The sequence below is a fragment of the Protopterus annectens genome, chromosome 17.part0 (genome assembly GCF_019279795.1).
Source record: "Protopterus annectens isolate FY-2018-M chromosome 17.part0, PAN1.0, whole genome shotgun sequence".
Lineage (NCBI taxonomy): Eukaryota > Metazoa > Chordata > Ceratodontiformes > Protopteridae > Protopterus > Protopterus annectens.
Genome location: NC_056751.1, coordinates 401,180,699 through 401,207,924, shown reverse-complemented (window position 1 = coordinate 401,207,924; position 27,226 = coordinate 401,180,699). Strand labels below are relative to the sequence as shown.

The window sequence follows — 27,226 nt, the reverse complement described above, 5'->3', positions numbered from 1 at the left end:
CAGAGGTGGAAAGGCATACACATGAAGATTGCTCCAATTGAATGAAAGAGCATCCACTTTCCAAGCTGTGGGATGAAACCTTTTGTGCAAAACTTTGGCAGCTGGTAGTTTAGTGGAGAAGCGAACAGATCTATGTCTGGAGTTCCCCATAACACTGTCAATTTCTGAAATACATGAGGATCCAATTTCCACTCGTGGGGATCCATAATTTGTCTGCTCAACACATCTGCTAAGGAGTTCTGTGCTCCCGGCAGAAACCTTGCCTGAAGATTCAGCTGTAAACTGAGAGCAGTCTCCCACAAAATCATTGCTTGTCTGCATAGAGGATAAGAATGTTCCCCTTGCTTGTTGATGTACCACATGACAGTTGTGTTGTCTGTTAGAACCAACACCTGCCCTGGAAGAAGTAAATCCTTGAAAGCTATTAATGCAAATTGGACTGCTAACATCTCCTTCAAGTTGATATGTAGATGTTGAAGTCTGGCAGGCCACGTGTCTTGTACCCACTTTCCATTTAGATGAGCTCCCAAGCTTTGTCTGAGGCATCTGTTGTTAGAATCTGACTCGCCTCTGGTCGGGTCACAGAGAGTCCCTTGTTTAGGTGACATTCCTGAGCCCACCACAAAAACTCCTTTTGAATGCAAGGTATTATCTGAATGACAGTGTCCATATCTTGGCAGTGCTGTGTCCATACATTTTTGAGATACCATTGTAGCTTCCTCATATGCAGTTTGGCATTGGGAAGCACCAGAATACAAGATGCCATGAACCCCAAGGCTTGAAGGACTGTCCTTGCAGTCAGCCTGGACTGATGAGACAATTGATGGAAGTAAAGAGAAAGATTCTTTTGTTTGTCCGGGGTCAAAAAGGCCATCTGGGATGCTGTATTCAGTCTCACACCCAGAAAGCACATGTCCTGAGAGGGTACTAGACTGGACTTTATTTCGTTCACAGAATACCCCAGGCATCTTAGCACTGCTATCACATACTGCAAATGATGAAGAAGTTCACCCTTTTCTTGGGCCAGAATCAGGCAATCGTCCAAATAAGGATAGATCTGTATTCCTCTTAGCCTGAAGAAAGCTATCACTGGAGCCAGAACTTTCGTGAACACTCTGGGCGCAGTAGATAAGCCAAAGGGCAATGCAGAGAACTGATAATGAGAAGTCCCAGCCCGAAAACGCAGATACTTCCTGCAACTGAGCCTGATAGGAACATGAAGGTAAGCCTCCTTGAGATCCAGAGTCACCATCCAGTGATCTTTGCCCAGCAGAGGTAAAAGCTGTTGTAACGTCAACATTTTGAACTTGGGAATGTCCAGATATGTGTTGAGGATAGATAAATCCAAAATTGGTCTCCACGTGTTCCCCTTCTTTGGTACTAGGAACAGGCGAGAATAAAATCCTAGGCCCACTTCTGGTAGAGGGACCGGTTGTATGGCCCCTATTTGAAGTAGCAGAGAAATTTGTTTGTGAGCCTCTAGTCTTTGCTGAGGAGGAACGTCTGGCATGCCTTTGAAAGGAGGCAAGGTATGGAAATAAAACTTGTAACCTTGGTGTATGATATCCAATACCCATCTGTCTTGAGTAATCAAACTCCAATTTTCCTTGAAGAGTGCCAACCTTCCTCCCAAAGGTGCTGCCAGGCAAGAAGGATCTGGCAGCTGAAAAGGTAGGTCATTGGGCCTGTTTACGAAAGGACTGGCCCCTGCCCTCACCGAAGACTGTGCAGGTGAACTCCCGTTCTAGGTCTGAAGGAACTCTGAGCTCTGCCCCTACCACGTCTAGATCTACCCCTAGACTGAGAATCATAAGAAGGATACGTCCACCCCTTAGCAGGCCAATTCCTACTAAACTTCGGAGGCTGAACTTGCAAAAAATCTTTAACAGCCTGCATAGACTTAGCCTTGTCTTCCATTTTCTTCAAGACTGACTCCACAGGTGAACCAAACAACACATCAGACTGTAAAGGAGCATCCAAAATCCTTGTCTTAACATGGTCAGATAAATTCTGATCCCTCAGCCAGGCGTGCCTGCGAAGAACTGAACCAGTGGCAGCCACCCTAGACAAGGCCTGTACAGCAGCAAAACCACATTGTAAAGAATGCTTACCCACCTGTTCAGAGACATGCACCAAATCTTGTAATTCTTTACACTCAATGCCTTCCGCCAGAGCATCTACCTTAGACTTCAATTGAGAAAGAAGATAGTTTTGATATTTCAACATGTGAAACTGGCAATTCAAAGCCCTCATAGCTAAGGTGGAAGAAGTATAGACTTTCTTTCCCCATCTATCCAAAGCTCTGGCCTCTTTATCTGGAGGAACCGGATTTTTTACAACAGAGGCCTTGACACCCTTAGGTCCCTGACTAACAGTTTCTGGGTCCACCCTAGGACTCTTATAAAGATATTTATGAGCCTCAGGCACCCTGTAATACCTATCCGCTTAACAGGAGCAGGAGGCAAAGAATCAGGATTAAGTGAAGCCTCTGCAAACACATCTTCCACAACATCCAGAACAGGGGTATAGCCAAGGGCCTATGCTGGGGTAAAAGCAAAATTCCCTAAGCCTTTTCCTGGAATCAGAGAAGTCCTGACCTTCCCACTTAAAATGTTCCCTCATGGAATGAAGAGTCTCTGAAAAAGAAAAATCCTCTGGAGGAGAAGCAGAAGGAGTCGAATCATCTGCATCAGAATCAGAATAAGGAGAGTACTCCTGCAAGTCTTCAGCCGAAGACTCTGAAACATCCGAAGCCTGCTCAAAACTCCCCAACTCTGGTTCCACCCTAGGCCTCTTATCAGGAGGGGGCAAAGAACCTCTAATCAAAGTAATTAAATCTTCTGCCATTATAAGCATGTGCTTCTTGGGCACAGATCCTGTTGAACTAGGAGTGACACCAACAGAAGCTAAACCTGACCTGCCTCTGGGAGAAGCCTTGGAAACAGAAGGAGAGGGCCTAACCACCCTAGGAAGGGAGGGGAATACAGTAACCTGAGAAGCCCCTTCAGCCTGACCTGCCTCCAGAGAGGCCACATCCTGCAATATCAAAGTCTCCCCCTGGGACTCCAGAGAAGCCTCGCGAACCACCGTTCCACTGACGCCTCTAAAGAACCGGGCGTCCGCACGACTCTTCTTGCCTGGGTTTAGCTGCTTTGTCTTTGCGCTTCTTGAAGAAGCGCCGGAGAATCCGACGGCATATTATAATTGCACCGCTCAAGACCAACCTAGCACAATCTAACCTTCGCTTAATAGTGCGCTTATTGAACCTAGCACAAAAGCGACACCCAACAACGTCGTGCTCAGGCCCCAAACAAGGAATACACAAAGTATGATAATCCCTATGCGGTATCTGCTTCCCACAAGAAATACAGTTATTCACTTTTTCTGACATCCGGTAAACCACTGAGGCAAGAAAAAACGAAAATATTCCCCAACGGGGTACTTAGCCAACTTTGACTCGGTCTGAAACTCCGAATTCGAAAAATTTCAGAACGCCGAACGGCACTTGCAACGCTGCTTCTGCATTGGACCATGCAGCAAAAAAGACTGAGGATATGACGTCGGTCATGCGCATTTGTACCCTGACGTCCTGATGTCAGTCTTAAGCGCCTTGACCGACGTCAGCCTAATACTTTGATATTCGGGCCGACCGAGGACAGCGGACTACCCATATGTAAGGACTGCAGCAATGTGAGATGAAGAACATCTCTGGGAGCAGTAGATAAGCCAAAGGGAAGTGCAGAGAACTGAAAGTGTTGAGATCCTGTCCTGAAGCAAAGATATTTTCTGCAGGACTCCCTGATGGGAATGTGGAGGTAGGCCTCTTTTAGGTCCAGGGTGGCTAGCCAAGCGTCCTTGGAGAGCGTAGGCAGCAGCTACTGGAGAGTGAGCATTTTGAATTTTGGGATCACCAGGAAGATGTTGAGAATGGAAAGATAGAGGATGAGGTGCCCTCTTTCTGCGTACCTGAAAAAGTCTGGAGTAGAAGCCTTGGCCTGTCTGCTCTGCAGGAGTGTGTTCTACTGCTCCCAAGGAGAACAGGGAATGGATTTGCTTTTAAGCCTCTGCCCACTGATTTAGAGGTAGATCTGGGAAACCTTTTGGGGTCGGAAGGGTGTGGAAGGAGAATTTGTACCCCTGAGACACAATGTTCAGAACCCAATGGTCCTTGGTAATGGTGGCCCAGGTGCTTGAGTGAAAGGAGAGTTTTCCTCCTACGGGTATGTGATGGTGGGCAGAGGTGAGATCGGGAGGGGGTGAGTCATTGTGAGTTCTTACCATAAGGGGGTGGCTTAGAACTCCCTGGTTTTGAAGTGGAGGCAGTCCACTGCTTAGATCTCTGCAACCCCTGGGACTGTCGTCTTGGAGGTCTGCTTCCACAGGGCCTAGGCTGGCCCTGTTTACTAGCTGAAGGAAAGGACCAGTGCTTGGAAGGAAAATGCCTGCTGTACCTGTAAGAAATCTTTAACAGTCTGCATAGATTTTGCTTTTTCTTCCATCTTTTTTAGCACCTCTTCTGCTTTAGTATCAAATAAGTTATCTTTGTGCAAGGGTGCATCCAACAATTTTGATAATGACATGGTCTAGCAGGGGTTGTTCCTTAAGCCATGCATGTCTTCTAATGACAGATGCAGTGACTGTTGCCCTGCAAGAAGCTTCTAGGGCATCAAAACTGCAGTGCAAAGTGTGTTTAGTTACTTGACCAGCAGAGTGCATCAATTCCTGTAAATCTTTAGATTCTGCCCATGCAGAAAAGGAGGAATTTTTTTGTTTGAGTTTCAAGGTATGTTGCTGATATTTAACCATGTGGAACTGACAATTTAGTACCCTGATAGCAAGACTAGCTGATGTGTATACTTTTTTACCCCATCTGTCCAGTGCATTGGAATCCCTGTCTGTGGGGGTGGGATTCTTAGCTGAAGTAGCATTAACCCCTTTTGGGCCTTGAGTAATAACCTCAGGGTCCACTGTTGGGTTTTTAAAAATATATTTGTGAGTCAGAGAGCAGGAGGGGGTCTGGAGTCGAGCTGGATTCAAGGAAGACATCATCCACCACATCTAGGACTGGGGGGATGGCTAAGGGCCTGTGCTGTGGAAGGTCCAGGAACTATGAGTCTCTTTTTAGACTGTGGGTAGTCTTGACTCTCCCATTTGAAATTCTCCTTTAAAGTATGCAGGGTTTCCCCAAAGGAAAAATCCTCTGGGGGAAGAGACTGAAGGAATAGATTCCTCTGCATCAGAATCCTCATATGTAGAGAGGGTCTGCATGCCTTCATAGTCAGATACATCAGAGTCATCTGACTCTTCAGACAAAACTACTGAAGACAGATCTCAGATCTCTTTCTTTTTGAGGGAGTGACTTGGCTTCCCCTAATCAGCATGATAAGGTCCTCTGCCATTTTAAGCTTTTATGACTGAGGCAAGGAAGCAGGTGCATACATCTTTGATTGTATTCCCCTCTCTTTTGACTCTGATGCCTTCAGATCAAGATGAGACACTGAGGCAAAGCTTTAGCACCAAATTCGGGGGGGGGGGTGGAATCAACAATGAGATTCTCAGAGCTGTCTCTCCCTCTCAGGGCTTTGGCCCTGGGCAGCTTGGATCCAAGGTCAGCTTTGTATACTTTGTATACAGGGTTCGTCAGTGCTGAGTGGTTTGACCCCTGGCCTTAAGGAACTCAGTTGTTTTAGAAAGAACGGTAGCCGTGAAAGAAGGCATCATTTTATGTCTGGATTCGGTATTGTGAGGGACAGTGGCTCCAGACTCATCTAATGTAGAGACGACTGCAGGATGCTTAGACGAAGAAGAGTTCTGCAGCATACCAAGACTCTGAAAGGGTCTCAGTAGAGGCCTGTGAATTAACTGAAGTGGGCATCAGGGGCTGCGAAAGTGGCTCACTGAATTCTGGAGAACTGATGACCAGCTTGGCGGTAGCATCATCAGAAGGTTTGGTCCTGTGCAGTCTCTGTCTTTACGTTTTTTTCAGATCTGCTTATGGAAGCCATATCAGAATGTAAGGACTGAAACTGGAAATATCTGGCTACAATAAGGGCCAGACGAATAGTTCTGGCATTAAAGCACAGAACCGACAACGAGGGACATCGTGGTCTGGGCCTAGACAAGTGACGCAGTAAGAGTGGAAGTCCCATTGTGGTATTTGCTTTCCACAAGCGAGACAATTAACTTTTTCTGACATCGGTTAGTGCAAGAACAAAGGATCCTCGACTGGGTACTTAGTTTTCGAAGACTTCAACTTCAATTTAGAAACACTCGGGTAGCATCGGACCGGCACTCGTGCAAACTGCTTCTGCTTCATGCTCCACAGCAAGAACGACTGATGTAATGGCGTCGGCTGCCTTCCTTTATACCATTGATGACCTGACATCAGTCTTCAAGCGACAGCAACCAAAGCAGAAATACCAAGTCTCTCGTATTCAGGCCGGCCAAGGGCTACCCTGGCAGGGATAACCCAAATGCGATGACCGCAACAGTGAAACATGAAGAACATCAGATGGCTCCCTTCATTCTGAAGAAGAGGAGGACATCTCAGCACTGACGAACCCTGTATACAAAGTTGACCTTGGATCCAAGCTGCCCAGGGCCAAAGCCCTGAGAGGGAGAGACAGCTCTGAGAATCTCATTGTTGATTCCACCCCCCCCCCCCCGAATTTGGTGCTAAAGCTTTGCCTCCGTGTCTCATCTTGATCTGAAGGCATCAGAGTCAAAAGAGAGGGGAATACAATCAAAGATGTAAGCAGCTCCAGTGCCAACAAAAGTGCACCGGTTCCAGTTCGCTCCAATAATGCTGAACTCAAAGGATGAGTAGGTACAGATGCCTGCAAGGGAGGTGTAGGTTTGGCCAGCATTTGGTACCCGGATAACCCAAGCTGTATCTGACTTCATCATCCTATAGATGTTGAGTTCTTTGAGACTTCGACGGTGGAGTGGATGAGGTTTCAGAAGCTGGTCCTGAATATTTCCTTTCTTGCAAAATTGTTGACTAAAGTCTGGAAATCACCAGTCCCAGTGAGTAGCTGGTGCAGGGAGAAAGATCAGGCCCAAGTCTATGTAGGTTCTGACCTTCTGCGAATCTTGGCGTCAGGGCTGAATGGGGCTATTGGCTCTGGAGACCTTTTCTTTGATGTTTTTGAGGGAAACTTGCTCCATTTCCTTTCTCTCTCTTATCCTTTTCATGTTTGCCTTTTTCTTTCTGGAGCCTTAGACTTAGGCTTATCTCACTTAGACGGAAAAGAAGGTGAAGGGTTAGCTGCTGTGCTGGAAGGAGCCCCTTTAAAACCAGGTTGTCCCTTCTAGTTTGGAGGAACCTGTCAGTAGAAGATGCACAAGATTGGCACTCAATGTCAAGGCCCGTGACAATGAGACAGTATATGCATTTGGAGTGTGGTCTTGTGGTGGAAGTTTGTGCCCACACTCCGAACACTTTTTAAAGTCAGTTGATTCCAACAGCCTCTAAATCACTACAAGAAACAGTCAGAGGAAACTAAACAAGCTTTGTTTTAATATATTTATAAAAGCAAGTTAGATGGGTAAGAAGATTAATTTAGAGGAGGCCCAAGGCCTTAACTTTTAAACCAGCTGCACTAACCTAAGATACACAAAACATGAAGACTAATAGTATAAAGCTAACATTAAAAGTAGAATAAGGTGAAAGAAAAAACTCACAGTATGAGAGAAGTTGCACTAAAAAATAACATATCTACATCCTACTGTTGGACAGATTTCTTGTGCATGTCTGTACTGTTTGAATAGCAAACAAGCTCTAAGCATTTGAGGTACAGCCTATGGAATTATGGGTAGAGAGAAGTCAGAGCTCTGGTTCGAATAAGCTTAGAGATCGGCACCAAGGTCTGATCCTGTCAGATCGACAGCCCACATGTTATTGAAAGTTTTGAAAGAAAGGAAATTTGTTAAAATAATAAAATATTTCAGCAAACAACTGATGCAGGATATTTAAAACACACATACATTAATGAATTCTGCCTTCATATGCAAAAAAAAAAAGTGTCTACCAAGGAAGAACTAACACTGAAAAAATGAATGATAAAACTGAACAAAACTGAAATGGTTAGAAAAACAAAGCAGAACTACTACACAACAAACTTGTTCTAGGAGTCTGCAACTCTTGAATCCACTGAGGAACTGAAAATGGAACAATGTAGGAAACAAGGGAGTTTTGCTCCTTCCAAAGGCATACCTAGCACCTGTGAGGTATGTGCTAGTACCTTACAGGGAACTTCCACTTAGAACAAATTCTGGCAGGAAAAAGGGACAGTGGCTAAACACATCCAAGCAGGTAACTTACATTATGCTTAAATGGGGATGGATATGTACACAAGAATAGAGAAGGCTCACCTACTGCAAGAAAAGGAAGTGCTAGAACACATTTAGTTCTAGTTGCACTCCAGCAGTGAGCACTGAGGTAATAAGTGTCCTATTCAGATTTTAAGGGCCTGAAGCAGGGATGGTTATTCAATGAGCAAGCATAGTCATCTTCTGTACTGCAAAATATGCAGAGTGAAACACTTCCTAATACACTACTCAAAACTGTGGCTGTGGTTTTATTAGTTGCCCTGGCACTGGAGCTAAGGTAGGGAAAATGAAGAGAGAGAAGGGGCATGTCCACCTCTCCTCTGACAGGAGGAGGGCTGGGTTGTGTGTATTTGCAGGCACCAAAAGTTGTTGCAGTTTCGTTGAAGAGCAGGGAAAGTACAGTTTTGTACCTACCATAAATGTAGATGTTCGAGTGTATATACTGCTGCAGTCATCACACTTGGGTTATCCTGCTGTCAGGCGGTCCCGCAGTCAGCCGAATCCCAAAGTCTTGGTCCGGCGTCGATTGTAGTCGCTTCTTCCCTGACGTCAGAGCGACAGGGGGATAAAAGAGGCAGCCGACGCCATTTTCTTCAGTTTTTCTTGCCCCAGATGTCAGGTGCCCCCAAGTAGGATGGCAATACAAATAACTATGCAAAAATACCTTAGTAGATAAACAATAGTACTAGCTGTAAGCAAATACACCATATAGGCATGCATCCAATAGACTGATGTACAAGGAGTTATAACTAACACCCTGGTATGTAGAGGGGATGGTGGGAGGGTAACCTGGACTGCAGCAGTATATACACTCGAACATCTACATTTATGGTAGGTACAAAACTGTACGATGTTCATTGTGTTATACTGCTGCAGTCATCACACTTGGGTAGAATCCCAAAGCTATGGATGGGTGGCTGGTACTAAACTGGGTTAGGTGAAGCTAGGATGCCCTGCAAAACTGCAGTGGCAAAACCAGCTCTGGTTTTTGAGTATAATGGAAGGTGGTAGTGCTTGGTAAAGGTGTGTACTGAACTCCAAGTAGCTGCCTCCAGAATGTCCTTGGTTGGAACCCCCCTGAGAAAGGCTGCTGAGGTTGCTGTAGCCCTGGTAGAATGGGACCTAATATTAACAGGCACTGCTTTCCCATGGTGTGAGTAGCAAAAGCGGATACAATGTGCTATCCATTTGGAGATGGTCTGTTTGGAAATAGCCTTTCCTTGTGAACCTGCAGCATAGGATACAAAGAGTTGGTCAGTTTTTCTGAAGGTCTTTGTCTTATCCAAATAGTAACGTAGCTGTCTGTGAATGTCCAAAGAGTGAATGAGTCTTTCTCCTTTATTCTGGGGGTTTGGATAAAAGGTGGGTAAATGAATGGTCTGATTCAAAGCCACACTGGGTACTACCTTTGGCATAAAGGTAGGGTTAGTTCGTAAAGAGACTCTGTCCTGATGGAAAATGATGAAAGGTTCCACTGCCATAAGTGCCTGTAGTTCTGAGACCCTGCGTGCTAAGGTGATAGTCAGCAACAGAGCTGTTTTCCATGACAAGTATTGTAGTTCTGCTGAGAAGACTGGTTCGAAATGAGGCAGTGTTAATTTTTCTAAAACGAAGTTGAGGTCCCAAGCTGGCGTTGGGGGTTTTCTGGGGGGTCTTATATTCTTAGCCCCTCTGAGAAACTGCCTTAGTAAAGGGTGTGAGAATATGGAAGGATCCGTATTATATTGAGCTGAAATGGCTGAAGCATGGCTCTTAATGGATGGGAAAGAAAGGCCTTTGTGTAGTGTCTCAGTTAAGTATTGGAGTATTTGAGGAATGTTTGGTATCCATGGATTTTGGCCTTTAGCCTGGTTCCATGCACAAAATCTTTTCCATTTGTCTGAGTAAGTTTTTCTGTTGCTGGGCCTCCTGGCCTCCAAAATGACATTCAGGACGTCCTTTGAGAGAAGTGTTGATTGATAATTCAAGGTATTCTCCATGCAGCTAAATTTAAAGTCCTGAGCTGACTGTGAAGGATCTGAGAATTTTGCTGATTCAGCAGAAGTGGGAATTGAGGTAAGATCCATGGAGGGCTGTGAGTCAAGGTCCTTAGTAATGGGTACCAGTGCTGACGTGGCCAGTCCGGAGCAATGAGGATCATTTGAGGTCTCTCTGATCTGACTTTCAGTAATACCTTGGTCAAGAGAGGTAGTGGTGGGAAGGCATAGACTGTCAATGCTGTCCAACTGAATGATAGGGCGTCCACTTTCCAGGCTAGGGAATGATAAGTCCTTGTGCAAAATTTCTGTAGTTGGCAATTGTTGGGGGAGGCAAATAGATCTATGTCTGGGTGTCCCCACCTTTGAGTTATCATTGAAAATACTTGTGGGTGTAGTCTCCACTCGTGAGGATCTGCCAAATTTCTGCTTAATTCGCCTGCCAATATGTTTTCCTTTCCTGGCAGGAATTGTGCTTGCAGTTGTACTTGGAAAGTCAATGCTGTGTTCCACAAGGTCATTGCCTGTCTGCATAAAGGGTAGGAGTGTGTTCCTCCCTGTTTGTTTATGTACCACATAACTGTGGTGTTGTATGTCCTTATTAGTAGTTGTCCTGGATGCAAGAGGTCCTTGAAGGCTGTCAGTGCATTTTGCACAGCTAGCATCTCCTTTTGGTTGATGTGTAGATGCATTTGTTTTGCGGACCATTTGCCCTGTATGCACTGTCCTGCCATGTGTGCTCCCCAGACGTAGTCTGAAGAATCTGTTGTCATAGTTTGGTTTGCTGGAGGTAAGATGAAAGGAAGACCCTTGTTTATTTGACATGCTTGAGCCCACCATAGGAACTCTTTTTGAAGGCAGGGAGTGAGAGGTATACTTGTTTCGAGGCTGTGCCTGTGTCGAGTCCATACACTTTTCAGGTACCATTGTAATTTCCTCATATGCAGCTTTGCATGTGGAATTAGTTGAATGCAGGATGCCATGAACCCCAATGCCTGCAGGATTTTCCTTGCAGTGAGCTGGGTAAAAGTTGCCATCGTTTTGAAGTATTGAGTCAGTTGCTTTTGTTTGTCTGGCGTGAGATAAGCCATCTGGGCCGTTGTATTTAAGCTGGCACCCAAGAATATTATGTCTTGTGAGGGTATTAGCTTAGACTTCTTTTTGTTTACTGTGTACCCTAGGAAACTTAGCAGCTTTGTTACAAATGCCAGATGCTGTAATAGAATGGCCTTGCTGTCCGCTTGGATCAGGCAGTCATCCAGATATGGATAAATTTGTATTCCTCGTTGTCTGTAGTATGCAATTACTGATGCCAGGCATTTTGTAAATACTCTGGGCACAGTAGATAAGCCAAAGGGCAATGCAGAGAATTGATAATGTGTTGTACCTGCCAAAAATCTGAGGCATCTTCTGCAATCTTGTCTGATAGGTACATGCAGGTATGCCTCTGAGGTCCAACGTTACCAGCCAAGACTCCTTGCCCAGCATGGGAAGAAGCTGCTGTAGTGTGAGCATTTTGAATTTGGGTACCTCCAGGTAAGTGTTTAGAATTGAGAGGTCTAAAATGGGTCTCCAGGCTTTGTCCTTTCTTGGTACTAAAAATAAAAACCTTGACCTTGCTCCTTTGTAGGTACCTTTTGAATTGCTTTCATATCCATGAGAGCTGAAATTTGCATTTGTGCCTCTGCCCATTGGTTTCGGAGGCAGATTTGGCATGCCTCTCATCCGTGGTAAAGTGTGAAAATGAAATCTGTAGCCTCGGGTAATAATATCCAGAACCCATTTGTCCTTTGTTATGAAGCGCCAATTTTGTGGAAATAGAGCCAGTTTTCCTCCCAAAGGTGCTGCCAGGGCAATTTTGCTTGGCAGGCGAAGAGGGAAGTCATTGTGTTTGTTTCCTGAAGGGTTGAGATCTTTCGTCTCCACCTCTGAGTTGTTGTATGCCATTGTCTAGGCCTGAAAGAACCTTGTGGCTGGCCTCTGCCCCTTGGGCGTCTGTACCTTCCCCTTTGGGGTCTGTCTGATGCAGGAAAGAGCCAGTTTTTTGATGGCCAGTTTCTGCTGAAACGAGGAGGTTGTACCTGTAAAAAATCTTTAACTGTCTGCATAGATTTTGCCTTTTCTTCCATTTTCTTTAAAACTTCCTCTGCTTTGACACCAAATAACACATCTTTCTGCAATGGAGCATCCAATAACTTTGCTTTGACATATTCTGGTAAGGCTTGCTCTTTTAGCCAAGCATGTCTACGTATTACAGATCCTGTGACAGCTGCTCTACATGAGGCTTCCAATGAATCAAAACCACACTGTAAGGTATGCTTTCCCACCTGTTCTGCTGCATGCAGCAAATCCTGCATCTCTTTGAAATCAAGTTGATCTGTCTGAGGGATCATTTTCTGCTTTAACTGTGTAATCAAGTACTGCTGGTATTTTAGCATGTGGAATTGGCAGTTTAAGGCCCTCATGGCCAAAGTGGCAGACGTATATACTTTCTTCCCCCATCTTTCTAATGCTCTGGAATCTCTTTCAGAAGGCAGTGGATTCTTAGCAGTAGAGGCCTTAACCCCTTTGGGACCCTGGGAAATGGTTTTGAGGTCTGCAACAGGGCTTTTATATAGAAACTTATGAGAATCAGAACTCGGTAGTATCTGTCTGGTTTAGCTGGTGCAGGAGGTAAGGAATCTGGGTTTAGACTAGATTTGGTGTAAACATCATCCAAAATGTCTAAAACTGGAGGAATTGCAAGGGGTCTATGCTGTGGGAGAAGAAGAAACTCAGAGTCTTTTCTTAGAGTCAGAGTAATCTTGGCCTTCCCAGTGGAAGTGTTCCCTCATGGTGTGTAAAGTTTCCCCAAAAGAGTAGTCTTCAGGGAGGGGAGACAGAAGGAATGGACTCTTCAGCATCTGAGTCTTCATAAGGAGGGAAGGAATAATCCTGGTCTTCAGAGTTAGCTGAGGAAATGGATGCTTGGTCAGAGGAAGGATAATCTTTCTCCAGTCTAGGCCTTTTGTCAGGAGGGGGTTGTGAACCCCTGATAAGGGTAATTAAATCCTCAGCCATCTTAAGCATCTGTTTTTTAGGCATAGGAGCATGTGGACCTGGTTTCCTAACTTTTAAGGGGGCTTTAAGTTTAGCATAAAACTTAATAGAGATAGTTGTCGGTTTGAAGACACCTTCAGAAACCGAAGGCCTGTCCAAAATCTCCGGATCACCGTCAGGGTTGGCGTCCGAGGGGTAAGATTGAACCGGCTCCTAAGGCCCAGTTGATTTGGTCTGGGAGGCAGTCAGAATTTCTAAATCTGCGGTAGTCAGAGGCTGCGTAGGCGCCTCACCTCGCTGAAAACCGGAGAACCGGCGGCAGGCCTTGCTGAGGCCTCGGTATCTGGTCTTGGCCTTGGTTGCCTGTTCTTGTCCTTGCGTTTTTTAATCATTGCTGATGTTGGTTGCTCTGACAACATGCTATAATTAAATTTTCTGCCAAAATAATGTCGGGCGAAATCTGCTCAACGCTTGACTGTATGTTTGTTGAACCTAGCACAAAACCGACAACCAGAGACGTTGTGGTCTGGGCCTAGGCAAGGAATACAATAAGAATGAAAATCCTTATGAGGTATTTGCTTCCCACAAGAAATGCAATTATTAACTTTGTCTGACATCGGTCTGAGGCAAGAAAAGTTTCCCCAACGGGGTACTTAGCTGTAGAGAAGACTTCGGGCTGAAATTCGATTCGAAAATCTCAGGAGCTAGCCGACCGGCACTTGCGAACTGCTTCTGCTTCGGGCACCACGCAGCAAGAAAGACTGAAGAAAATGGCGTCGGCTGCCTCTTTTATCCCCCTGTCGCTCTGATGTCAGGGAAGAAGCGATGACAACCGACACCGGACCAAGACTTTGGGATTCGCCCGACTGCGGGACCGCGGGACCGCCTGACGGCAGGATAACCCAAGTGTGATGACTACAGCAGTATAACACGATGAACATCCACCATGTATGCTTGAGGGGAGAGGGTGTGGCTGCTTGGAAGGAACACCCCTTGCAGAAGTGAAGGGATGTCCTCTGCTGTCAAGCCCATTGCACACCCCTCCTTCATACTTGGGTGTGTGCACATGGATAGGGCTGCAAAACAGAATAAAATAGAAACAAATCATCATACCAAACCATGATGGCTGTCTAACTGATGGCTACTTACAACTGTCTCTCACTCTGGTAATGGGCAACCAATGGGCTGATTGACTCAAAGGAGCCTGAGGTTTGATGGACAATGAGGTAAAAATAGCAGAGCAGTGTGCTTTCACTCCCACTAGCTATTAATTTCAACTTCTTTGCTCAAGAATCAGAGACAAAGGCTCAAAATCCAGGACAATTTTTAAATATTACTGTAATTCACTTGAAAACTTAAAAGAACAGCAACTGTTGAAGGAGTACACAGCAAGTGTTGAAGGAGTATACATTTTCTGAACAATAAGTATGAAACTTAAATGTCTGGGATTATTCACTTACTGTAATCTTTAGCGATTTACCAGGAAATCAAAAATTTTGAGACGGGGAAAGTGTAAGGTAAAATCAGGACTAGTTGGCAAATTATGCCACTAGCAGGTCCATACTATGTGCCCATTGCAAACCTTGACAGAGTAAAGACAATTTCTGTTACACTTCTACTGTGATACTCTTACTGATTTGGGCAAAGCATTGGTCTCCGAATCACTCAATCCAGTTTTGTAAAATACATTTTACAAAATTCTTAACAAATACCTAAGTGACATATTCATAAAAGCTTATATCAGTACTAGAAACAAATACACATATTTAAGACCAGAAAGAGGAGAAAAAAGAACTAAAGGCTCTTATTCCACGACCCTAAGAGTATCCAACATAACACAAACTTATTTTTTGTTACTTGGTAGCAGCAGTTTTGTAATTTACAGGAACATACATGGCTTGTTCTGAAATATGTAGACAATCTATAAAGATCCTAAAATGCTGCTCAGACAGGATAAACCAGAGTTTTTTTTTTATTTTAAAAATATTTCACTAATACATTACATTATAACATATTTATAGCAAATCTTACTTACATTAAAGAATAAACAACAGCTTTATGATACAAGTAGTAAGAAATATCCACATAGGGATTTCTGTAGTGTAAAAACACCATACATCTATAAGGATGAAATGGCATAGAAAAGCTTAGAATGATGCTTGTGCTTTTTAGCACAACATTAAAAAACCTGAACACCAGAACAGCATGTAAAATGCAATGCAAGCGATGCACAAGCTGGCTATTCAGCAATGCAGAATACTGCACTGGGTTCATGTCCACTTCCTTAAATTACTGCATGGTGTGTTGATATGGCTTTTATGGAACTTGCACATAAAAGCAGTCCCCAGGTTGAAGTTCAAGTAGCTTCACTCATAGTGAAACATTGTCAATAATGCACTTTAGATACTTCTGAAGTTGTTGAGTCAATGTAGTGCTTTATAAGGGCCATGGTAAGTCACTAAAGTCTACAGGTCCTCCAAGTCCTGCATCTGCTTCCAGAAGGCTCATTATAACAGCCATAGCTGCTTCATCATTGCTTGGGCTGCTTGATCCTTGATCATTGTCAATCATATCAATACTAAGTTGGGAATTGTCACCTGTAAACAGACAAATGGAAAATAAAGTGAAAATCATTTCAAAATAAAGCAACTTTTTGTAATGAAAGTGTTAAAACATATCCAGGTAAAGTATAATTTGACTGTGCCATTTGTACTTCACAAAACACTGCTAAACTACAACACAGACTTCTTATTTTAATATAGGACCAGATGTTAAAGAAACAATGCAGTAAAGCAATAAACTTTAACAGTAGATAGTCCGTCTATCCTGCCCCAAACAATACCACATCAAGAGAAATTCTGCGTGTTTTACCCAAAGGTAAAATTTTCTTAAGAATGTGTTACTAGTGGAAATAACATGTGTTTTTATTTTCCATTTCAATTTGCAGACTAGATAGATACCACTAGGCCAAATGCTATTTTTAGGGAAGATCTGGACTGGTAGTTACACTGAATGGAGAAAAATTGACCAAGGCACCTGCGAAATTCTCCTTCTTACCAATCTGAAGAGATTCTGATTGTCCTTGCATCCTCATAGTTTCTAATGTCACAGGGGATGTCACAAATGTGGAAAAAAGTTGGCCAGATGTGGCACAGCAAAGGTGCTACTGATTCTGATGAGAGTAATGATGCCAATGAGCTACACAATACTCCAGAAGTACTGAAAACAAACTAGGATGGTGAAAGCAGTCAGACTACCAAGCTGTCATGGAAGACCTTAAAAAATTGGACAGCAAAGATAGCCTACATATCCAAATGGAGGAATCAATGGAACCTAAAATCAATGTGGTAAGACTGATTCATGGAAGAGACAGCGAGAGACCCACACTTATATGCATTTCATCTTACAACAGCTTATCATGTAATGACAAGGCTTTCAGGCCAAAGTCACTTTCACCCATATTAAGTATCATTTTGATGTTTCATAAATTCATACAAGACCACTATGATGTCCTTCTGAAGTCTTACATGTATTAGATGAGTGTTTAACATTTCTTTTTAATACACCCCTGGTGTATTGGTATTCAGCCTGCATTTTTTGGGTGATTTAGTTTTCATTTTCTGCGTGTTGGACCATTTGTGCTTGGATTTCATACAAGACATCTGTCGATGTTAGAACTTTTTTGTGAAAGAACAGATATATACCACATTTTCTTACAGAACATACATTCAGGATAGTTATAGTCTTAGGAAAATGAGGGAATAAAAATTAGTATGACTGTTAACCTGCTAAGCTAATCAAGCACCAAGCAGTAAATAAATCCGCAATACTGATGGCTGGCCTGGGATGGTACGGTATGAATGCTGGTAGGTCAAAGTTATGGTTGAAAAATTAAGACATGCAACACAATCCTTGCAAAAACAGAATATGGAACTGTCACTGGGGTATATTCAGGGTAAACTCAATAGAACTACATATATAGGGTGAAAGGATGAATGGGGAGAAACAGTAATGCTATGATTATGTATAAATAAAGAGGTATGTACTTCCCATAACTTGGCATCTGTGTTATTCTATGTCATTATTCCTCATAGTAGCGTCTTGGATTAGACATCGGATCCAAGCCAACAACTTTGGCATAGACAGATCCAAGGCTCAAACTCCTCTCTCCCATAATCGCCTGCTGCCTTCTAACCCTCAGATTGAGTTTGCTAACACAATCAACATTGCTATGACCTAAAAGGAAGAAAGGGAAATAGTCCTGGACCCACAACACTCCAACTTCCACAGAAGATCCAACAAGGAAGGGGGATGGCAAGAGGGAAAGTGAGGAATAATGACATAAGATAACACAGATGCCAAGTTATGGTAAGTACACAACTCTATCTGATGGTTATCCATGTCACTATTCCTCAAAGAAGGGTCAGATTCCCCAGCTACAACCTACCCTGGGAGGCCTTAAGGAAGGCCATACCGAAGCACTGTGGAACCAATGGAAGCTCTGTTCCTGGAAACCAAATCCAGTTTGTAATATGATATAAAGGTGTGAGGATTAGACCAAGTGGCGGCAGCACAAATATCATCAATAGAGAGTCTGGCCATGAAGGCTGAAGAAGTAGCCACAGACCTTGTAGAATGAGCTCTAACCTTTCCTGGAACCTCAAGATGCCTGTTAGAGTAGACTGAAGACAGACAGCTGGAGACCCATTTAGAGATAGTCACTTTAGAAAAAGCCACAAAGAGCTGGTCTGATTTCCGAAACTCCTTAGTCCTGTGCAGATAAAAATGCAATTGCTGTGTACATCCAATGTATGCAAAATGTAGTCTCCTTATTGGAATAATTGGGAAAGAAAACTGGTAAATGAATACATTGGTTCAGATTGGATTCAGTGGAAACCTTGGGCAAAAAGGACGGATTTGTTCTAAGAGACAGTATCTTTGTGGAAGACCGTATATGGGGGAGCAATTTAAAGGGCTTGTAGCTCGGACACCCTCTTAGCCAAAGTTATGGCTACTAGGAAGGCCGTTTTCCAAGAAAAAAATCTGAAATCGCATGAACTAGCAGGTTCAACTGGGCTTTGAGTCAGAGATTGCGACACAAAGGTTAGATCACAAGAAGGCATGGGATCCCCTGACATGTGGTCTTAAAACAAAAATGCCTTTCAAGACAGCTTTATAGAGTCTGGAAGAGAACGTAGGTTTGCTATTCTCATGAAAATTGGAAATTGCAGCCAAATGAAGCTTAACAGTAGAAGAACTCACCCCTTCCTGAAAAAGTGGGGACAGAACAAGAGAATATCTGGCACAGAAGCAGAAAAGGGGTCTCTATTCATACTCCTAGCCCAAATAGGAAAACCTTTTCCATTTGCTACTATAATCCTTTCTGGTGGAAGGTTTTTGGGAGGCAAGGATAATATTGATGGGGGAAGCTAGCGTGGACTGTTTCAAAATCACTAGAACAGGAGAAATCATGCTGTTAGACAAAGGGTGTGATAATTGGGAAGAGGGAGCCTCAAAGGATGGGAGATCAGACCCTGAAGGGAATCCAGTATCCAAGCGAGATACTTCAGGTGAGACCTTAGGAAGGGAAACCACGGCTGATGAGGCCAGAAGGGGCATTGAGGATCAGGGATGTCCTCAGGCGCTGCTTTTTCTGCAAAAATTTGTGAATAAGAGGGTTAGGAGTGTAAGAGTAGAGGAGACTCTGAGGCCAACTGTGGACTAGAGCATCCCTCGGTGACTCCCCTGGTGGGGGAGTATCAGAGTGAAGTACATGCTGCATTTATTGTTGGTAGGGGAGGCAAAGACTGCAGCATGGTTGACCCCAACGATTGAATATCTGCTTCACCACTGTTAGATCGAGGAACCATTCGTGAGGACTCAATATGGTTCTGCTGAGTTTGTTGGCCAACACACTAGTTCCCAGGTATATGTGTTGCAAGAAGAAAATGCCCTAAAGACATCGCCCATTCCCACACTCTCACAGCCTCTCTGCACAATGGGCAAGATTGTGTTTTCGTCTGTTTGTTGATGTACCAGACCACTGCCATGTTGTCAGTCTGATCTGCAACTGTCCCCACAGGAAGGCAATCTTGAAAGGTTTGCAATGTTAGGAGGACTGCTCTCATCTCCAAGACGTTTATGTGCAATTTCGTCTCTATGGGGGACCATGTGCCTTGAACTGTTCTCCCCTGAAAATGCCTCCCCCACCCCCACTGGGAGAACAGGAGTAGGACATATCGAACAGCTTGTGATGGTCGATTCACGGATGCTGTGAAGAGCCAATTGTCAAGGTACGGAAACACCTGGAATCTCTACAGCATCAGGTGAGCTGCCACCACTGCCATACATTTGGTAAACACTCAGGGGAGCGATAGTGAGTCCAAGGGGCAGGGCTCTGAACTGGTAATGATTGGCCCCTAATTGGAAGTGAAGAGGTTTCCTCGAGCGTCTGTCTATCTTAATGTGATAGTAGGCAGCCCGGAGATCCACTGAGCAAATCCAGTCATCCTTGCATAAGAGATGCAGAATGGACTAAACAGTGACCATCCAGAACTTGGACTTCTTGACCGATAAATTCAACTCACTGAGGTCCAAAATAGGATGCAGGTCCCCGGTCTTTTTTGGCACTAAAAAGAAGCGAGAGCAAGTTCTGGATCCTCCTTGTCCTACTTGGATGGCTTGTTTTTGAAGTTGTTGTTGAACTTCCTTGAAGGCCAACTCACTCTGATGGGGTGGAATGTCAGGGAGATATCTTCATATTGGAGGGGGTTGAAAAAAGGGAAAGAAAAAACCCCTGGAAACAATGTTTAACACCCACTGATCACAGGTAATGTTTGTCCAGGCTAGGGGGTAAAGGGAATGATGACCCCTGACTGCCTCCAATGCAGGGCAGCCAGGCAACTCTTCAGGACCCCTGAAAGGGCTGCTCAGAGAAAGGTTTGCTGGAGCCCTGATTTTGCAGACCCCCCTCTGCCTCTAGGGCGGTGTCATCCCAACAACGGACAAGATCTTCCCTTCCTGCTCACTACAGGTTAGAGTCTCTTTCACAGAAGGTCCGAAGAGGGTTGACCCGTCAAAGGGAGCACTGGTAAAAGATGCTTTGAAGGCCTCCACAAACCTGCATAGCCATAACCAAACATGCTGTGTTATAGCTATGCTGGTACCTGCCGCTCGAGAAGTAGCTTCCGCTGCATAGGAAATTACCCTCATCGAGGAATTTGAGAGGGATGTCAGAGAGGAGAGCTTGGGAGACACCTTCTTGAGGTCCTCCTCTGGCAACAACTCTGTAAGGCAAGTGGTGAGTTCTTTGGCTAAGTCCCTTTGAAGGCAAGTGAAGTGTGCCAGGTAATTAATCACCCTCAGTCCAAAGGTAGCTGAGGCAGGCATGCTTTCCATGCCAGTCAATCACCTGACACTCCTGTTCAGGGGATGAACTCTGGAGCGCTGCTCCGACAACTCCTTTTTGGTGGCAGTGGCAACCACAATGGCATTGACCTAGAATCCTTTGCTCCAAAAGGGTCAGTCCATGGGAGGCTAAGGAACTTGTCTGCTCACTTAGGCACTGGTTCCACAGTGTAGGGTTCCTTGCAGGCCCTGCATGCGATAGGATCCACTAACTCATCAGCAAGGGGGGGGGGGGCACACAGGAAGTATACGGGCCTGTCCCAAATGCCTTCAGAAACAGACTTCTCCAAAGATGGGGGTTGGGGAGACCACCTGCCCTTTTTCCTCAGGATCTCAAGGGTGTCCCCAAAGAAAACATCACTGGGTGGAGATCTGGGGGACCTGTCTCCTTTATCAAGATCTGTGTCCTCTGTGAGGGACTCCATGGGAGAGTCCAAGTGCCTTCTCTTGCACTTTCTCTTATGAAGTGCCTCCTTTGTGGGGTGCTCCGGGGAGGACTCGGAAGATGTGGGGAGCCCATGAGGGCAGAAACCCCCTGAAGGCTGGTATGGGAGGGCTGACCCTGGATAGGCTGTGAGGCCTCATCACCAAAGGTAGAGATGGTCATGTGTGGACCTGGAGGAGCAGGTGATGTCACTTCAGTCCTGGAAAAGGTCATCTCTACCTCCCTGAAGGCTGAGGGGTTGGAAGTGGTCCTATCCCCATTCCTGGAGGGCAAGGTCACCCGGAAAGAAAGAATGGACCCTGACACAGCACAACCCCCAGATGATAGCAGGCTGGAGTGGTCTAGGGCAGAGGCCCCCAGGGGGAGGGATCGGTCTGAAAGGCCAAGACCAGATCCCACACCCACAGAGCCAACACCGACTGGTCTAGCCTGGGGACCACTCTGGCCCGAGAGCGGGGGAAAGAACAGTTGTGTAAAATCTTACCATAACCATTGATGTCCTTCTCTTCCACTTTGCAGTATTCCAAACTCTTGGGTTTCCCTCTCTTGCTACCCAAACGTCGGCTTGGAACTATTCTCTATAAACCCATGGAGGACTGCCCTGGATTTGGAAATTTGGCCCAATTTGTAATGTTTGGTAAAGGTGAGGACAGCTGTCCATGTAGCTGCCTCTAAAATGGTGGCAGTGTTTAATCATTAAGGAAAGCTCCAGATGAAGCCATTGCCCTACTGGAGTGTGCTTTAACTTTGGACCTCAAGGATATTCCATGGTGTGCACAGCAGAAGGAAATTGCTCTGGAAATCCAGGCTGAAATTGTCTGTTTTGTCACTGCTTTCCCCAGATCCCTGGGGTGAAAAAAGTCAAACAATTGGACAGAGTTTCTGATAGATTTGGTCTTGTCTAAGAATCTAAGCTGTCTGTGCACATCAAGGAAATATGAGACTCTCTCACTGTCACTCTGAGGATGGGAAAAAAGGTAGGAAGTTGAATAGCTTGGTTTAAGGATAGCTCATTGACCACTTTGGACATGAAGGAAGGGTTAGTCCTAAGCTTTACCCTATCTTTGTGGAAGATGAGGAATAGGGGAATGGCCATGAGAGCCTGTAACTCCGACACTTCTAGCTGATGTCAAGGCCACTAGGAGTACTGTTTTCCAAGTGCAGCATTTCAGAGAGCCTTAGAATGGGAGGTGTATCATGGTTAAGGTGCTTACCTTACAGACACAAAATGGAGAGTTTGATTCTTACATGGGGAAATTGGCTAGGCTTAAATGGCCCACAAGGGCAGTTAGCCGAGTACTAACCAATAAACCTAGACGTTGGTTCAAAGGGAGCCACTGTGAGCTTCTCCAAAACATAATTCAAGTCCCAGGTAGATGGGATGTGTTTCCTTGGGAGCCTGAGAACCAGCACCCTGTTTAGGAATAACTTTGCAGGCAATCTAGAAGCCAAAGGGGGATCCAGAGGCAGACAAGCCGAATAGCAGTCAAGTGGGTTTTAATGGAGGAGTATGCCAACCCTGTCTGCAGGAGTTCACACAAGTATGACAGTACCAAAAGGGTACAACTGTCTTTGTAGACACCACATGGAGAATCTTTTCCATTTAGATATATATGATCTCCTAGTATTAGGTTTCCTGGCCTCCTGCAGGACTGCAAGTACTTCCTCAGTGTAGAAGTGTCTGTAAGGAATCAGAATTCTATCATCCACAGGGTGAGGTTCAGAAACTGTAAATGAGAGATCCCTTGTCCTGTGAGAAGGTCCACTCTGTGAGGTAATTTGTAGTGACTGTCCCTGGCTAAATGCAGAAGGAGGGGGAACCAGTCCTGTCATGGCCAAAAGGGACTCACCAACAAGATTTTTGGTCTGTCCTTCTGAATTTTCAGTAGGACTTTCTGAAGTAGCAGGAAGGGGGAAATGCATACAGAAACATTCCCTTCCAAGAGAATGAGAAGATGTCCGTCAACCTTGCCAGAGGACTGGGCAGCCTGGCGCAAAAATATGGAAGCTGTCTGTTCATAGGGAAGGCAAACAGATCTGAGATATACCCCATTTTTGAACTATGTCCAAGAACACATCCCTGTCAAGCATCCATTCATGGGATTGTGACATGGATCTGATTAAGGTGTCTGCCTGAGTATTCTGTTCTGAAGGGATGTGCACTGCTTGTAGTGAGAATCCCTGTTTTGTGGCAAGCTCCCACACTTGGCGAGCTACTCTGTATAGCAAGTAAGATTTTGTTCCCCCTGCTTGTTCACATACCACAGAACTGTATTGTTTTCTGTGAACAATTTTAGTGGGCCTTGTTTCAGCATGTGTTGGAAAGCCTTTAGGCCCAAACAAATTGGTCTCGTCTCTGAGACTGATATGCTCCTGTTTGGAGTCCAGCCAAGTACCCTGGACTCTTAGGGAGCCCATGACTGCTCCCCACCCCAGATCCGAAGCATCCGAGTACATCTCCTGTACTGGCAAGGGAGCCTGTAAGGGTAGCCCTGGGTTGCAGTTCACTTGATCCAACCATCATTGAATCTCTTTCTTGAATCTCTTTCTTGAGGCAAGGCAAGAAGGGGATTTTGTACTCTAGAGGATGAGAGTGCAGAGTCCATATAGACCTTAGGCACCATTGTATCTTTCTCATGTGGAGCCTCACCAATGGCAACATCGGCATGGTCAATGCCATGTGACCCAGGAGTCTGAGGTACTGCCTGGCAGTCAAGTCTGTGGCCTGGAGGACAGTGAGCAGGTACTGCCTTAAGTTTTCCACTTTTTGAGGTGGTAGGAAAGCCTTCATGACATCCATCCTTATCCTGCACCCCAGGAATACTAAGTTCTGAGAGGGGGTCAGGTTGGAGTTGGGGTAATTTATCCGGAAGCCCAGTGTTTGCAGGAGTGAAATTACTGTTTGTAGATGTAATTGCAGGGATTCTATGCAGTCCACCTGAATGACAAGGTTGTCTAGGTAAGGGAAATTATGAATCTCTTGGGTCCTGCAGAAGGCTACCCTTGGTACAGCAGAAAGCCTGAAGGGCAAGGCCAAGAACTGAAAATGTGAGGAGGCCACAGAGAAGTGCAGGTTATCACCTGTAATTGGTCCTTAAAGGGATGTGTAGGTAAGCATCCTTGAAGTCCAAGGTGGCCATGAACCCCTGAGGTAAAATCAAAGAGAAAAAGGTTTGCAGAGTGAGCATTCAAAAGGTGGACACTTGCAGAGACTGAGGCGGGAAAGATCTAGGATTGGTCTTCAGGGTCCATCTTTCATTGGGACTAGGAAGAGCCTGGAGTAGAAACCATTTCCTTTCTCTGTCAGGGGGACAGGATGAATAGTTCCCTGGGAAATGAGATTGTCTATAACTGACTGACATAAAGGGAGCTTGTTCCTTGGGGGGCTGTGGAACACCCCTCAAGGATGAAGTTGTAATCCAGGTCATGAAATAACCCTTCTCTATAAAGGATAAGGTCCATCTGTCTGTGGTGATTTTTTCCAAACAGGGAGACAGTGAGGGAGCCATTGGGTCAGGGGAATGGAGTCAAGGGTTTTTTGCAAGAATGGCAGGTAGTCACAGACTACCTGCCCTGTCTTGAAATTGAGGCTTCTGGGCTGGAGTCTGTACAGGCCTGGAAGGAGTAGTTTGCTTCCTGGCAGTCTTTCTGGCCCTCTAAGTAGGGATAGGGGCAGAATGCTTCCTGATAAATTGCGTTTTTGATGGGTAATTCCTGTGGAACTTGGGAATAGGAGAAACAAATAGATGCTTTAGGTCTTATAACTCCTTCCCCTTCTTTTGCAGAGTTTTTAATAACTCTGCCAACTCTGTCCCAATGAGGGCAGAGTTGTCCAGACGCGCAGCCAAGAGTTTTGCCTTGATGTCTTCAGGTAGGTGCTGTAACCTCAGCCAAGAATATCTCCTCAGGACTGAGGCAGATGCAGCTGACCTGGCAGAAGCTTCAGCAGCATTGTAGCTGTACCTAATGTAATGCCTAGTGACCTGAGAGGACTAGAAGACTGGATATCTGAGCTTTGGCAGGAGAGTACAGAATGTCACTCAGTTGTTTAGTGGCCTTTTCCAAAAGAGCTATGGCATGCTTGGACATATGGTTTTGGTAGTTTATTGCCCTGAATGCCAAGACAAAAGTGTAAACCTTCTTCCCTAGGCATTCCATGGCCTTACTGTCTTTGTGGGCAGAAGTGAGGAGGATGGAAGGTTAGATGCCTTATCAGCCGATACTGAAACAGTGCCAGGGTCCACTGCAGGGCACTTAAAGAATTTGGCTCCCTCATGGACCTTGTAAAATCTGTCAGGCCTTCGGAGTGCAGGAGGCTGAGAATCAGGATTGAGTGATGCTGTATTAAATGCATCCAGAAATGCTAGCAATAATGGCGGTATAGCTGAAGGGGCAGGGGAGTCCATCTGAAGTTTATAACATCTTTTCTGTCATCTCAGAGGAGCCCATCTGAAATGATCTTTCATCTTTGCAATGGTCTCCTCAAAGGTGAGATCCTCAGCTGGAGAATCTGCCTCTGCAGATTCTTCCTCTGGGGAGGCATAACCAAGGGGGGATTGGCAATTGGGAGACATATAAAAGGGAAACCTCAGAGGAAGAGTCAAAGGACTCTTCAGCTTCAGCCTGGGAAGTCTCTAAGGTCTGAGGCCTAGGGCTCATCACAGGAGGAGCCACTGGGGAGGCTAAGGGTGTAGCACGCATTAGAGCCATAAAAGCATTAAAAAGATTCTGTGAAAAAGCTTGCCAATCTGACTGTCTCTCTACTGGGGTAGAAACAGGTTTCCTTTTCTCTTTCTTTTAAAGGAAGGCCTAGCAGGTGTCGGAGCCAAGGTAGGCCTAAGATCAATAACCTGCAAAGTACTGGAGGAATCTGCCTGGGCAGCTGGTACAAGCTGAGGTTCCCCCTCCCCAGCAGAAGTCAATGTCTGCATAACCTCAGAGGATGTGCCTTCCACTCTGGGTTCTGCGGCTTCCACATCAGTACCTGCTGTACCCATATCGGCAGTGACCGATTGTTCCTCCAGGCTGATGGTGATAGGAGGCACCATCAGGTGGAGAAGGTGCAGCTATGGATTCAGGCCCATCGATTTTGGCCTTTTTCTTGGGTGACTCGATGGACTGACCAGATGGCCCCTCCATACATAATTTAACTGCTTGAGGTGCTGATTCTCAAGACAAATGTTTAACATGTGCAGACGGCTATGCAGTGTTTTTGGAACAAAGGCCTGGCAGATGGAGCATGACTTATGGTCATGGTAGGCCCTAAACAAAAAAGGCAAAGCTCGTGGGCAACTTTATGGGAGATCTGATAACCACATTTACACTTTCCCTTCCTGGATGACATGAATCTAAACAGGCATGCAGTGACCCAAATAACAAAACATCCCCAACTGGGTACTTGTCTTAGAATTTTCGATCCAATGGCCAGTACGGCAGGAACAGCTGATGTTCAACTGGCAGCAGAGAAGTTCTGAGGACTGGTGTGTGCAGATGTCACTTTTATGGCCCATGTTCCCCTAGCCAATGTCAGACATCCCCACACACCTAACAGTAATTGGAAGCTTTTGTACACTGTCTGGAGACGTTCAGGTAGCAAGAGAGGGAAACGCAAGACTTTGGAATACTACAACATGAGAATAGAAGGACATCAAAGCAGGTCAGGGACCTTGATGGAGTTGAGACAAAGGGAATACTCTGCACCATCCAGATCTGACCGCTGATATCCTGGTCTCGAGATTCCGAATCCCTTGGGATCAGAAGAGTAGAATGGTGACCAGGGATTGGTGAAGCTCCCCTAGCTGGATGGGCTGGGGACGGCAGAAACCCCAGCTCTATCTAAGCTTTGAGGAAGCTCCTCATCATACTGTCCATATCTGATGGCAATAAACTCCTAGAAGATCTGGAGGAAGTGGAGGAGTGGGTGGACTTGGCTGCAGATCTAATCTTGGACTCCAAAGACCTGAGTCTATGATTTGGAGTTTGGCTCCGAGATCTAGGAGCCATTGGAAACAAAGGCTTGAAGGATCCA

At 45.2% G+C, this 27,226-nt stretch overlaps 1 protein-coding gene across 1 annotated transcript in view; it reads right to left on the bottom strand.

The window, feature by feature from the left end:
* Nucleotides 1-15,300: 15,300 nt before the first annotated feature.
* Nucleotides 15,301-27,226, bottom strand: part of ARNTL (aryl hydrocarbon receptor nuclear translocator like) — a 545,416-nt gene continuing 533,490 nt past the window's right edge. Inside the window, exon 15 of the mRNA XM_044059187.1 lies at nt 15,301-15,943. Coding sequence (XP_043915122.1) covers nt 15,783-15,943 — 161 coding nt within the window. The 3' untranslated portion in view covers nt 15,301-15,782. The remainder of the gene's footprint in view (nt 15,944-27,226) is intronic.